The sequence below is a fragment of the Moschus berezovskii genome, chromosome 19, assembly GCF_049115385.1.
Source record: "Moschus berezovskii isolate FMDL1 chromosome 19, NW_MosBer_1.0, whole genome shotgun sequence".
Lineage (NCBI taxonomy): Eukaryota > Metazoa > Chordata > Mammalia > Artiodactyla > Moschidae > Moschus > Moschus berezovskii.
Window position 1 is genome coordinate 67,538,020 of NC_142478.1, and position 13,983 is coordinate 67,552,002.

Below are 13,983 nucleotides of genomic sequence, written 5' to 3' on the forward strand. Positions count from 1 at the left end.
CACTGATATGTCCCACAAGTGTATGCAGTGGGGTCTGAGCCAGGGACTTTGGGAACCTTGGTGTTGGTCATTTTCGCCACTTGAGTTGACTTGCTGGTAATTCTCATCACTTGGAGTTTTAGCTGGAAAGGTACAATAGAAGTTGTCCTATGGCATGTGATGGGGATAACTAGTAAATAATCAAAACATTTAAACAATTATTTAAAGCAGGAAATTTACATCTGACTGGCTAGTCTCAGCTAAGCTTTGAATTCCATGCTAGCAAAGTAGTAATATTCTAGATGATGTAACTGAGGTGACGCATCCTTAATGAAACAGTGGACTGATTTGTTAGTAAATGAAATTATTCTATATATAAGCCTTGGGAAATTGATGAGTAGTTCTTAAATCACTGTTTAGCCAGAGATGATACTTTCAGAGCTGTTATTAAGTTCTTGTTAGTCTTCCTTCCATCCTCTGCATTCATTTAAATTTGCTGTTTAGATGTGCAGGTAAGCCATGTTGTCACCGTGACTTATAGTCGTGTCTTTCTGAATGGCCCTTCACAATCTAGAATTAGATATAGATTCCTTAGTTTATTCACTGGTTGATAAATGAGGATGTGTCATGATTATGAATGAGAAGTGCATTCTCATTAGATCCCAGCGCAGAAGGACTTTCAGAAATGATATGCCCTCATCTTTACCATATAAGGCCATTATTGTATGGTTTCCTTTGGTTTCCAGGGACTTGAGCTCTCAGCAATTTGTAATTGCCCAGTTCCGCCCTTTTAAAGATACATACTCATGGGTGAAATATGTTGTGCTTTGGGTTTGATTTTATTGTGGGTAAGAAACTGTTCGGAGGTGCAAGCCCTTGGAATCAAGGGCTGATGCTTGACCGTGTGTGGAGAGCATCCTGCGTGTAAAACCATCAGTGCACATTGGAAACGGCAGTGTTTCTCACACGTTCTGCCTTGTGTTCCTTTATCACTACCAGACATTGAGTTGATTCCCTTCCTGCTGTGTTGTAGGAGGATGTGACTTTCCCTGCTGTATTTGTTGTAAGGATTTAGGGTGATGTTATAACCAGAGGAAGCAGCTGTTTGCAGGGTATCATTTTTTATTAACTTTGGGTTTCTGATGACCAGCTGCCAATAATCTCCACATTACTCTCGTGCCTTTTTCACAACCTCATGGCATAGTGGAAATTATCTTTCCCTGTAGAAACCTTGTAGGATTGTCAGTGATATTTTTGATCTCTGCTTCTTGGCTGTCTCTGTTGCTATTTCTTTATGTAGAAAATGGGAATAATAGAGTTGCTGTATCATGCAGGTAGTTGTGATAATGCAGATAAAAGATCTTCATACAGTTCTTAATATGTAGTGTAAGTCTTCTGAAACCACTAGCGATTTTTATTACTGATTTTTTTAATAGAAAGGAGGGAAATAAGTGGCACTTGTCCTTTAAATGACATCCAAGTCCCTATGAAAATGTTGGGCCGTTTAGTACTTTTATGCTGTAGACTTGTTGGGACTGAGTTGAGAATGCAGAAATGCTTTTTACTATTCTCAGGGACCTTACTTGACTGAAGAATACTAGTAAGTAGCTATTAACTTTTGGCCAGGGTTGTGTAATTTTAACCTGAAAAAGAAAAGTCATTTAGTAAGCTTCTGAGTATATAAGAACAATTAGTTCCTTGGTGGCTCAGCCAGTAAAGAGTTAGCCTGCAATGCGGGAGACCTGGGTTCAATCCCTGGGTCAGGAAGATCCCCTGGAGGAGGGCATGGCAACCCACTCCAGTATTCTTGCCTGGAGAATCCCCATGGACAGAGGAGCCTGGTGGGCTACAGTCCGTGGGGTCGCAAAGAGTTGGATAGGACTGAGCAACTGAGCACGCACAGCACAGTGTTAATGTACTCCCGGATTCCCCTCAAGATTGCTGTATACCTAAGCAAAAGCTCTGCTTAGCCCAGATTGAAAAAAATTATTTGGTGTCCTTAGCTTTTGAGAGCTTAGTGACTGTACTCTACCATTAAGAATGCCACAAGTGGTTTGCTGGGGAGAGCCCCAGAGTGCAGAGACCCTGAGATCAAATAAAACAATTCAGGTAGAAAAACTTTCTAAAGTTAAAGATTTTTTAAAAATGTAAATTAGTAGCAATACATTAGTGTGTTTCTCAACCTTATTATATTTTAATTGTTTTTAAAACTAGGAAGCAAGTCATACATAATAGAACACTCCTGTACTCACCCACAAGATTAAACAGATGTTAAAATTTTGCCATGTTTGTTTCATATCTCTGTTCTTGAAGAACAGTAAAGCATAACAGATGTAGCTGAAACACCATTCCCCTTTCCATCTTTTCTTCTTTCCCAGAGGTAATCATCTTCTCAAAGTTGGTGTGTATCATATGTTTGTACTTTGATTACATGTACATATACTATAACACAGACAATTATTTTCTATGTGTTAAACTTTTATGTAAGTGATGTTTATTCTTATACCAAAGGACAGTTAAATTGCTTCTGCTTTTTTCACCATCCAGCAGTGCTGCCATGAATACCCTTCTTGTGCAAAATGTGGGACAAACCATGTAGAAGTGGTATTGCTGAGGGGTGGGCATCTTCCACTCCAGTTGTTTCCAGACTGCTCTCAAAGGAATTGTGGCAGGATACCTGGGTGCAGTTTTTATGAATTCCCCTTTCCCAACATCTTTGCTCGCACTTGTATGTAGATTTAGATTTCTAAATTCTTGCCAGTTTTAATAGGGGTCAGATATTATTACCTTATTGAATTTGCAGTCCCCTGATTACCAGTGAGATGGAGTGCTTTCCATACATCTGTTGGCTTTTCAGGCTTCCTTCCCTGTGGATCCCTGTTCCTGTCATTTGCCCCTTATTCTGTTAAAGTGTTGTTGATTTTGTCAGATATACATTTTATGTATACATGCATATAATAGTGTACAAATACAGATGTAAATATTAAATCTTCTCCCATTTTGAAACTTATCTTTTTACTTATGTTTTTTGAGAACAACCCACACTGCTGAATTTAGTTTACATTTTTCCCCCATTTTGAGGGATGTTTGCGTCAATATTTATGTCCTATAGGTTTCATTCATGTCAAGTGGTACATTCCTTAGGTAGTGGGTTCAGCAGTGTGCCTTTATTTTCTGTTCTCTGGGAATGTTGGTTGGAGATGAGTTCTTCCTTGAATGTTGGGTAAAATTCATCTGTACAACCATCCAGGTCTGTTACATTTGAAATTTACTAACTGATTGGTTTTGAGTGGGCAGTGATATATGGAGTTTACAGTACTGGTTCTTTTATGGTTCTGGGTCTCTCTAGGTTTCCTATTGAAAAACTTTTGATACATCACATATTTTCTAGAAGATAGCTTATTTTGTCTGGAATTTTAAGATTTGTTTTAGCTATATTCCACAAGTTTTGATATGGCATGTATTTACTAACCAGTTTTAACCTTTTTTTTACACTTTCACTTTTCTTTTTTAAACCTTTTTCTATTGGCTGTTGGCCAGTTTTGATTTTCTATGTGAATTATTTAGTAATTCAGATGCATTGGAGATTTTTGGGTTATATTTTTCTGTTAATTTTTAATTGTATTGCATTGTCCTTAGAACACACACTTTAGGATATTGATTCCTTGGTAGTTTTTGAGATTTACTTTGTGGTACCCTAATTCGTTATTTTAAAAATAAACATTTAACATGTGCTTGGAAACGGTGTTAATGTGAGCCTCATCTTACCTCTACTGCAGTTACTCATGGTTACTACCGTTCTATACAGTCAGCGCCCAGTTACACTCACCGCATTTACCAGGTTTTTTGATTGCTGCTTGATTTGGGATCCCAGCTCTTTCTCTTGGTTAACTTTTTTATCCTGAAATAAGTCTTTGAACTTAATTCTTTGAAATTATCTTTGAAATAAGCCAAGAACTTAATTCTTTGCATAAGAGTCTTTAAATGGTAAGTTTTCAGTATCTTTTTGTTTCAAATGTCCCCTGTTCTTGGCCATCCATCACTTTTGAATGATGGTTTATCTGGGTATAGAATGCACGGGTGGTTGTTTTTCTTAGCATTTCCAAGATATTTTGCCCGCATCTTTGTCTCTGTACTTGCTTTTGAGAAGTCTGCCCACAGTTGACCTAGTCATGCTTTCTCCAAGTAATTTGTCTTTTCTCTGGCTGCTTTTGTTTGAGAATTTAGGTGTTTTGGAATTGCACTAGGATGTGAATAGATGTGGATTTGTTTTTATTCTCCTTGGGACTTGTGCCTCTTCAATCTGAAGACCTCACCTTCAGTTAAACTGGGAAAATCCTCAGCTTTCATCTCCTCAGTTTTTGCCTCTTTTGCATCCTCTTCTTCTGCAATGTCTGTTGCAGTGTGTATCAGATCCCACCTTGGGCTTCATGTCTCAGAATGTTTTAAATGACAAAATATCGTACATTCAAGAGAGTGACTGCTGTATAGTTTAAAGAATGATAATAATGCATAATATAATGATACTGATGTTAGAAAACAAACGTGTGTGAGTTCACCAGCAGCACCTCGAGCAGCAGACTATTACCTGGGGCAGGAGCTCCAGGGAGGGTGCTCACAGGGAGAGCCAGGTAAAAACTCCTGGCTTAGGTGCTTAGCAGCAGTTCCTTCTTTAAGGAAGGGTGTGGTCAGGGATGTTGATAGAGTGGGTTCCAGCAGTTGTTGAATTCTGGCAACATTTTCTGAGCATTCAAAGTGCTGGGACAGTACCTCGTGCTTTCCCTTGATTATGTCAGTCAGTTCTCACATCAGTTCTGGAAGAAAGAACTCTAGGGTTCTTGTTTTATGGGGGAGGAACTGAGGCCTGGCCAGGGCCTCAGGGAGAAAATGGCAGTGCCACACCCCAGCCTTGGCACCTGGTCCCTGACTTTTGCTGCTTTGTGGCCTGTCAGTGACCCACATGGCTTCTCATATGGCCCAGGTTCTCTACAGTACTAATTCAGGAGACCCACACTCTGGGTTGAATTGGTTTTGCAAGAGAAAGGGGGAGTGTGTGAAAAAACCGTAGGCTGGTCCATCTTTACCCGTCAACTTAGAACTCACCTTTCTCAGCAGAAAACCCTCCCAGAGATTAAGCCCGATGCCTCTGGTTGAGTGTCCTCCTGTGTCCCTGACATCTGGGGCCTCTCCTGCTGCTGCACGTCTTGTGCTGCACTGTAACTGGAGCTTTAGATGGACTCCATGCTCGGCCAGGACAGGCCTCCCTGCTTACCTCTGTGTCTCCAACACTCAGCTCAGTGTCTGGCCCAAAGTTCACAGATAACGCACATTTGTAATTCTTAATGACGGAGTAAGTTAATATGTTATGCAGGAAAAACTAGTAATAAGTGCCATTTTTTCATTGAATGTTTACTGTATTCCAGGTACTATAATTTTTTAATAGATCTTATATAGATCATTGTAACGCTGGGCTATGATTTACCTCATTTCTCATTTACTCTTCATGGTAATCCTAGAAGGTAAGTATTATTATTACTCATTTAACAGGTGATGAGCTGAAGCTTAGAGAAATTACTTGTCTGAGATCATATGCTGTTTAACCAAGAGAGCCTGGGTTGGAACCCGTATCTCTCTGACTCTGAGCCTGTGATCTCTGCTTTAGCAAACTGCTTCCCTGGAGATTTCCATAGTCCGTGGAGAAATCCTAATTTACTGATCTTAAACATTTTCAAAAAAACCTGCCCCTGTGTTGTGACAGTTGGCCATAACAGGAGAGGGTTCAGTTTTACACGGTGGTGATCCCTTTCTGTCCACCTGTGTTTAGCACATGTAGAAGAACCTCAGAAAGGACTGGCACTGACCTTTTAAAAAGGAAATAGCTTTTATACACCTGTTGTTGTAATCACATTTGTCTTGGTTAACACAGAATTGGTCCAATAAGCCACATTGGCTTGTTATGTTCAAGTGTGTAACATGAGCACATTGTGATGGTTGCTATGACCAATCTTAAAAGTTGTATTCTTAATAAGATGTGGATCTGGGTAATGACTGAGTGCTAAAGTGGTTAATTAGAAGGCCCAGCTGGCATTTCTGCTGATTGAAGATAGCAGAGACCTTGGCGCATCCTATGTCCTTCAGCCCCTGAGCAGTGGTGAAAGCTTTTCTTTGTATTACCTTCACTTGCTTGCTCACAGTGCCATCCTCTTCCAGAGCTGTTAATTTGTATATTCAAGGGTATTAGCTTATTATATTAAAGGTTATATTTTACACTTTGAGTAATACTAGGGTTTTGGTTTTTTTTTTTAACAGTAGAAGCACCTATAATTTCCAGTTCCACTATTTGTTAGAATTGTATTTTGGTAAAAAGACTTTTTCTTCTTTGCTATGTCTCTTAATGCCATTGATTAATTAAATCTCTGGTTCTGGAATTGTAGCTCCTTTGTTTGATAGAGTGTCCTCAGTAGTAACTATTTTTGGAAATGCAAGTTGACAGTTCTTAGTGGTTGACGTTGGTTGATCTGAATATCATCATTGGTAGAGCGTTGAGAATTCGGGGTAGAGGTAATAAAGGAAAATGGGTCTGAGAAAACATACAGACTCTGTGGCCTCGATGATACCTCACAGGTACGTTTCTCTCTCCTTTCAGACTGGTCGAATTGACAAATCCTACCCCACAGTGTGTGGCCACACAGGACCAGTGCTGGACATAGACTGGTGCCCACACAATGACCAGGTCGTTGCCAGCGGCTCGGAGGACTGCACTGTTATGGTAAGTCCCTGGTGTGGTGGGCATGCAGGCCAGCGCAGCTCACATGCTGCCTTCCAAGAGTGTGTGCGGAGGTTTGAGATGCAGAAATCCTAGTAGCTTTGATTGTCCATTGTATTATGTAAGAATTTAGCAACATCGAAGTTTAACTTTGATAAACCATTTTACAAGCCCTTATATCAAGGGGTTGTACTCTGTTTCTTTTTTTCTTCTTTCGCATGAGTGTATGCGCGCGTGTGTGTTCTTCCCTGTTAACAGTTGACACATCTGCTTGGTTGGGAAGATTTTAGAAAAGGTAAAGTGACTTTCAAATATTTCCGTGAATGCCATTGGACAGCATGACCTCCCTCCCCACCAAAAAGGCATACAAAATTGTTAGCATGAGTTGCATATTCCAGTGAAGTATGATGCCAGAGGTTATACAGATAAATGGGACATGAAACAGATACTGAGAGATAGTAATGAGTTTTCTACAAGTGCTTATTTCCAAGCTAATGTTTGTGGACCCTGATTAAGAAAGTCCTTTCTATGCAGGTGTACGAACATCCAACTTGAAAGATTTTTAAAGCAAGTTCTTTGTGTTCCCTAGGTTCTGAAAGTAGGTTATGTGTGAAACCAGGCTTTGGTGGAGGGAAGGAATACTTTTGAAAGTGAAGCTTCTTGTTCTTGATTTTGTTCTTCTTAGCCTTCAAATGTAATTATGGGTTTGGATCCATTTTTAACCCTATCCCAACATCCACTGGAAAGGTTGAGCATGAGTGAGGAAGGGGAGTCCTGAAGTGAGGTCTGGATGGGGACAGGTCTTCCCTAAGGCAGCCTCTCACTTGGCAGTGGAGAGCTGCAAGAACTGCACTCGGGTAGCTCCCGCTTGGTTTTCTGTGCACTGAACCAGACCTAGAAACATTGTTTGGAAGGCTTTGTTAATTATAATTATTTTACATAAACACAAATTAATTCCTGAACTGTGCCATTTAAACATTTACCAATTTTTCTCATGGACTTTTGGCTGAGGATAACTCCTCCTGTGATCTCATGATTTTGGCAGCCAAAGCATATTAAAGAAATATGCTGCTATTGAAAGGAATTGTTCCATTTAACATGCCTTGCTAAATTGATCATTTGAATGGCTGCAGACACATTTTGCTAAGGGAGAGGAACAGTGTTCAGACCCAATGCCAAATCTTAATCTAAGAAACCTTAACCTTTCTTAGAGAAGGGTGTTTGACCCATCTTTCCTCATCTCCAGCATTATTGGTCATGTTGCCCTTTAAAAAAAGAAAACAACCACCTTTATATTATAAAACACACTAATCAGTTAGGTAAAAAAGTGAATTGAGAGATATGACAGAGTGAACATCCTTTGACCACCACCCAGGTCAAGAAGTAGGACTCTCCCAGCCCTCTCAGACTCTGCCTATGCCCACCCCAATCCCGAGCCACCCCTCCTTCCACAAGTAACCAGTAAATTCACCTCCTTGCCTCTCTTTGTGGTTTTAATCATGCAAACGTGCATCTCTGGATGATGCTAGAGTTCAGTCTTCCAAGTTTTAAGAGCTTGATAGATCTTTTAAGTCTTTCCTAGTCTACAGGAGTTCTTCCTCCATCCTTTCCTTGTTGAAGACGCTTGACCTTCGACCTGAAGCTTCCAGCAGTCCAGATTCTGCTGATTGCACCCTCATGGTCCAGTTCAACCTGCTTCTCTGTCTTTCAGATTCCCTGCGAGTTGGCAGCTGCATCCTGGAGTGTGATTAGATTTAGATTCCAACCCTTTGACAAGCCTAGAGCTCCAATTCTGGTCTCCCTCAAGGCATGAGGTCTCAAGATGCTTGTTTTTTTGTTTTTTTTTTTAACTTGCGCAGTTACTGGATATCAGTTGTTTTCCGTTTTCAGCTGGTAAAAGTTGTAAGCTGGTCCTCCCTCTTATCTGCTATTTAGTTACCCAGGAGTACAGTTCATCCAGGAAAGCAGGGTAGACATTTGATTCTTTCCTTTTATTTACCCGGTTTTCAAGATAGTGAATTGGTTCTCGGTCTTCCTCAGAAGGTGACCAGTTAGTTTTTCCTTTGGAGGTTTTCTTCCCCTTTCATTTCATATGGAACTCATGGATTTGAACTTATTTCACAGGTTTTGATCCATTACAGTTCTTCTTTCAAAGCTCAGCTCATTCAGTCTTTGTTAATGGAACCTGTCTGCAGTTCACGAGTCCTTCTGACATGACCCTACTTGTTTCTCTTGCTTCCTTACTCTTTGGTATGTCGAAGTGTCCAAGGCCCATCCTGGACATCTCTGGCCCACACCTTGAATCGGCCTTTCTTTCAGAAGCTCTGGTTTCTTTGGAAAATTGAATTTCTAGGTCACTGTCCGGGTGCTCAGGGATGCTCATTGTTACTATGGTGACCATTGCTTATAAGACCGTGCAGTAAATTTGTTCAGAATATACATGTACATTTAAAGATATAATACCTTGTGACTTAGTTTTAATCTTTCTAGTTCAAAGTCAGGACTATAGAGTTTTTATCTGACTTCTTTAATAATACATCTCTGACTCCTTTCTTTCACACCCAGAATCCTGGTTTTCAGGGATTCAAGATGAATTAAAATAGTCTAATCTATCTCATTTGCTGTTTCACGGTATACACACAGTAGTCTCACACTAAAAATACCAATAGTATCACCACTGTCATGATTGCTGAAAGCAGTTTAAAAAAAGTGATTTAGATCATCTGACACTCCTCCTCTGGTAGACCCCACTTCTCTGGAAACCAACCTGCGAGGGCTCCCTCCTGGGATGGGCTGGATCCATACTGAGGAGCAGTTCCAAGGGATGGAATCAACTAGGAAAGGCTCGTGGAAACAAGCGCTCTAAGCTCTTCTATATTAACAGTAGCTTGTTGTGACCTTTATACTTGAAGGTAAATTTTTCTGGATATAAAATCCTTGGCACGCAGCATTTCCTTGAGTATTTAAATATCTTATTTTGGCATAAAGTGTTGCTATAAAAAACCAGATGATGGTGTAATTTTCTTTTCCTTATAGAGTATGTTCTTTTTGCCTAGATGTTCATAAGATTTTTGTTTTTTCCTTAAAATGTAGTAAATTTTGCTAGACTATTTGTGGTTATTCTGAGTTGGTGTTTCTGAATGTGTGCTGTGCTCTTTCAGTGTAGCTTCAAGTCCTTTTTTTTCCCCCTTCCCTCCAGGAAAGTTTTCTTGACTTAGAAGTATTCAAAGTTTGTTCTTTTGCTTTGTTGTTTTCCTTCAGGGACTCCTGTTATCCAAATGCTTTATCTTCTTTCTTTGATGTTTGATATTATCTATCTAGCTTTGATATTTATCAGTTTCTCTCCAAACCTTTCTTTTTCTTCTTTTTTTTTTTTTTGCATTTACAAAGATGTTTAATAGCACTTCTGTTTATTAAAGAAAACACAAAGTTCAAATGCCCAACAGTAATTATGTTTAGTTTAACACTTGGTATATACATTTGAATGAAGAGAAACGCTGCTGAGTAGATATTGGATTTAAATAAATGTGTTGTAGGTATAATTCATTATAATTTATATTATGACTAAGAAAAAGGGGCTGAAAAAGACAGTAGAGATTTATGTTTCATTAGTCTTTCATTTGGACCCAACACACCATGCCCCCATCCCACCAAGAACTTTTTACTTCCCACCATTAAACCATAATGATGACTCTCCACCAGGCAGTGACAGCACAGAACCAACCCCTGGTTCAGTGGAAGCAGTGTTTGGCGCTACAGTTTATATCCTAACTTTGCCCCAGCTTCAGGAACACAAACTCATGCCTTTGGTCACTTGAGACTTTAAAAAAGCACCAACTGATGTGTTGGCTGATTTGGACCTGAAATGCCACTGTCCACCAGAGAAGAGGCTCTCACTAGATTCCGAATCTGTTTTTTATTTTTCAGAAATCAAAACAAGAAGAAACTTACGAGAACGAGGCCATCCTAGGAATGTTCAAAAAATCTCTCTTCAGCTTGTGACTGATATATGAAATTACAGATAAATAAATATCCCCTCCCCAACCAGGTGTGAGGCTTAAGCAGCAGCTTCAGAGGCCTGGTCTATCTGTCGTGTTCAGAAAGAAACTTTGCCTTAAAAGGTCAGACTAGTAACACTGCAGCCCCAGCAGCCTCTGCAAAGAGGCCTTGCCAGCCACCAGCAGTTGGACACAACAGTGTCCAGCACCAGTCCCCAGGCCTCCGTCCCTGTAGTTTCACAGGCAGGATCCATGTGAGGGGAGCAGCCCATACTGCTGGAGGATGGCCCAATACTCCCCAGGGCGCAACCGGGCAAAGGATGCCGGACTTTCCAGGCACAGGCAAGTAGACCACAGTTGAGCCTAGTCAGCCTCAGGACTCTGGTTGTCCCCAGTTGGTCCCCAGTCAATCCAGGGACAGACAAGGCCAGAGGTCCTGGAATTCCTTGACTTTCAGAGAGCTGGCCTGAGGGCTGAGGTTGGTGCTGGTGAAAGCAAGTGGTCCCGCAAACGCCTGGGCTGAGTCCTGCCTGAAAGGCGTGGTCAGGAACCCGGATGCCTACAAGAGGAGTGGAGAGGCTCAGATCCTCCGAGGGTTCCATCCCAGGGTCACTGGGTGGCTCAGGAGCCCCTCGGGTGCTGTCACATGGCGGGACCTGCAGAATTCAGCCACACTGGGGTCTGCGGGCCTTGGCCCCCTGCATGGGTGTACCAGAGACACCCCTCTTACTCATTGCTTGTAGGCTAAAATTTTTCTGCTTTTTACCTTTTATTTCTTTGGGGTTGTTACTTGTGTCTGTTTGCTCTTAGTTTCTTAGTTAGCCTTTGTTTCTAAGGTATTTTTAATTTTTTCTTGATTTCCACAACCTTGCTCTTAAATTTTTCAAGTTCAGACTTATAATGTTTCCTGTCTTATTCTCTTAATAATGTCTTTTGAAGCGTGTGTGATAGTATTTAAATCATTTTTTTGGCGCGGATCTTGTTAGTGTTCTGTATTGTCTTTCGGGGTGCTGTTCTTTACCTTATTCTCTTTTTTTCTCATAGTAGTTTTGGAGCCTTTATTTATTTTACCTCTCTCTTATTTTTATGTGAATTGACTCCCCTGGTGGCTCAGACGGTATAGCGTCTGTCTACAATGCGGGATACCTGGGTTCGATCCCTGAGTCGGGAAGCTTCCCTGGAGAAGGACATAGCAACCCACTCCAGTACTCTTGCCTAGAAAATCCCATGGACAGAGGAGCCTGGTGTCCATGGGGTCGCAAAGAGTCAGACACGACTGAGCGACTTCACTTCACTTCACAGTTTTTCCAAAGCTTTCGAAAGCTGGTCTGCTTTATAGCTATTCAAACTTTGCAGAGCGCCCTCTTCTGTCATTTTCAGGTAGTGTTGAGGAACACTGTGACTTGCTCTGTATTTCCTGACCTGCTTTTTATTTGACCTTTCTGATTCCTTTGTCCATCTTACTTCTGTCCTGCTCAGCTTTGCTTCCATTTCTTGGAATTGCCTCTCAGTGTGGGCCTGTCTCAGAAGGGAGCCCTCTCTGGTTGCCTTCTAGAATATTGGGGTCTCTATTTCTCTAGGCCCTTCAGACCTTTACTGTTTCAGCTCCCTGTTCTCATCCACTGTTGGAGAAGGCAGAGTCCCTCCTGTTTCCGTTGTGGTCTCGTAACGGCCTGCTCTGCTCAGGTCTGTGGGGCCCCCGTTGCTGCCCCATAAGTTTTTCACACAGAGACCAACAGCACACGGGTTGTGTGGCTGTTGGTGATTTTCCTCCACCTACTTGCATCTGGGTTGTCACCTCGTTTTCTGTAAATGTGGTCCCTGTGTTTTGTTTTCTCATCTGAGTGCTCTGTGTTTTTCTGCAGGGACTTGGGGAGATCTGCCGCTGACACCACCATCTTCCCAGAATCCTCCCGTGTTGCCCCTTTATTGGTTTTGCCAGAGTGAACATTTTGTAAATTTGGGATAAATCTTCCTCCAGCTTTTTTTTTAGTCCCTTAAGTATGGGGCTGATATTTTAATTGCTTAATTTGCCTCACATCATTTGATATTATTATTGGGCTAATTACAAAATGTTTTAATAACTCAGCAGTTGAAAAAAAAGTTTTTTAAGAAGTATTTGATCTCCTCCCCCACCTGCTTCTTAATACCTCATTTTTCCACTTGTTCTGAAGATAAAAGAACACCGTACAATAGACCAAATGATTTCAAACAGCAGCTTTTATTAATTAAAAAAAAGAAGAGAAATTGGCTGTAGTTTCCACCTGGTGATAGCCCAGGAGCTGCAAATGTAGCTTGCTATCAGGGCCCAGCTCTTGCAGAGAAAGGATGCTGAGAAAGTCCCAGGCCTCACACACACACACACACATATATACATCGATGCTCCCAGCCTCAGTTACCTTACTTGTTTCAAAAACTAAATTAAATAAATAAACACACAAATTGAGAGAATTAAATAAATAAACACACAATTGAGAGGATCAAGGAAGGTATAAATATATAATGAGTTATTTTTCTTACAGTGGATTCATGGCAGTAAGAATGTCTTCAGCAGATAATTCAATAGAAAAAAATACAACAAAACCAGTTTCCCAGCTGAACGGTAGATGCCTAAATCAATCTTAAAACCCGCTCCTTGGGCTCATGGTCTGTTCCGTGAGGCCCTCCGCCTTTACGTGGCGGCTGGCTCACCGTGCGGGCTTGATTCCGAGACGGTGGTGTTAGTGTTGGTCGCACCTTTAGAGGAGGAGCGCCGGCCTCATGGCGCTTCCCTTCGTCATTTAGGGATGGCTTCTTCAAGCCACCTGAAGGTAAGTTTTACAGGCAGTTTGCTGTTGATGTACTACTTGTTTTTTTCTTCTCATTTTATGGCCACTCCATTTGGCATGTGGTGTGGGGTCTTAGTTCTCTGACCAGGGATTGACGCTGTGTTCCCTGCAGTGGAAGTGCACCGTCTTAACCACTGGACCACCAGGAAAGTCCTGGTGTACTGCTTCTTGAAGTGATGTTTTGTACAAGCAAATAGCAATGATATAAACCCTACTCCTGGAAATTGTACTCTGCTCCTAGGTTTTCCGATTTTTTGATTCTGTGAGTTCTTTAACAAAATCTCCTCAGAGAGTTTGAAAGATTACAGCTGCTGAGTATTTTACTTGGGAAAATTTTAACTCCAAGAAAATAACAGCACCTTATATAATACAAAGAGCAGCCAAGGTAGGGTTTACTGAGTGGCGTCAATTC

At 41.1% G+C, this 13,983-nt stretch overlaps 1 protein-coding gene across 3 annotated transcripts in view; it reads left to right on the forward strand.

Annotated features, from left to right (window-relative positions):
* Positions 1-13,983, forward strand: part of CORO1C (coronin 1C) — a 94,767-nt gene that overhangs the window by 60,648 nt on the left and 20,136 nt on the right. For all 3 annotated transcript variants that reach the window (XM_055404459.2, XM_055404458.2, XM_055404462.2), the window contains exon 3: positions 6,626-6,748. In XM_055404459.2, the coding sequence (XP_055260434.1) occupies positions 6,626-6,748 (123 nt within the window). The remainder of the gene's footprint in view (positions 1-6,625; positions 6,749-13,983) is intronic.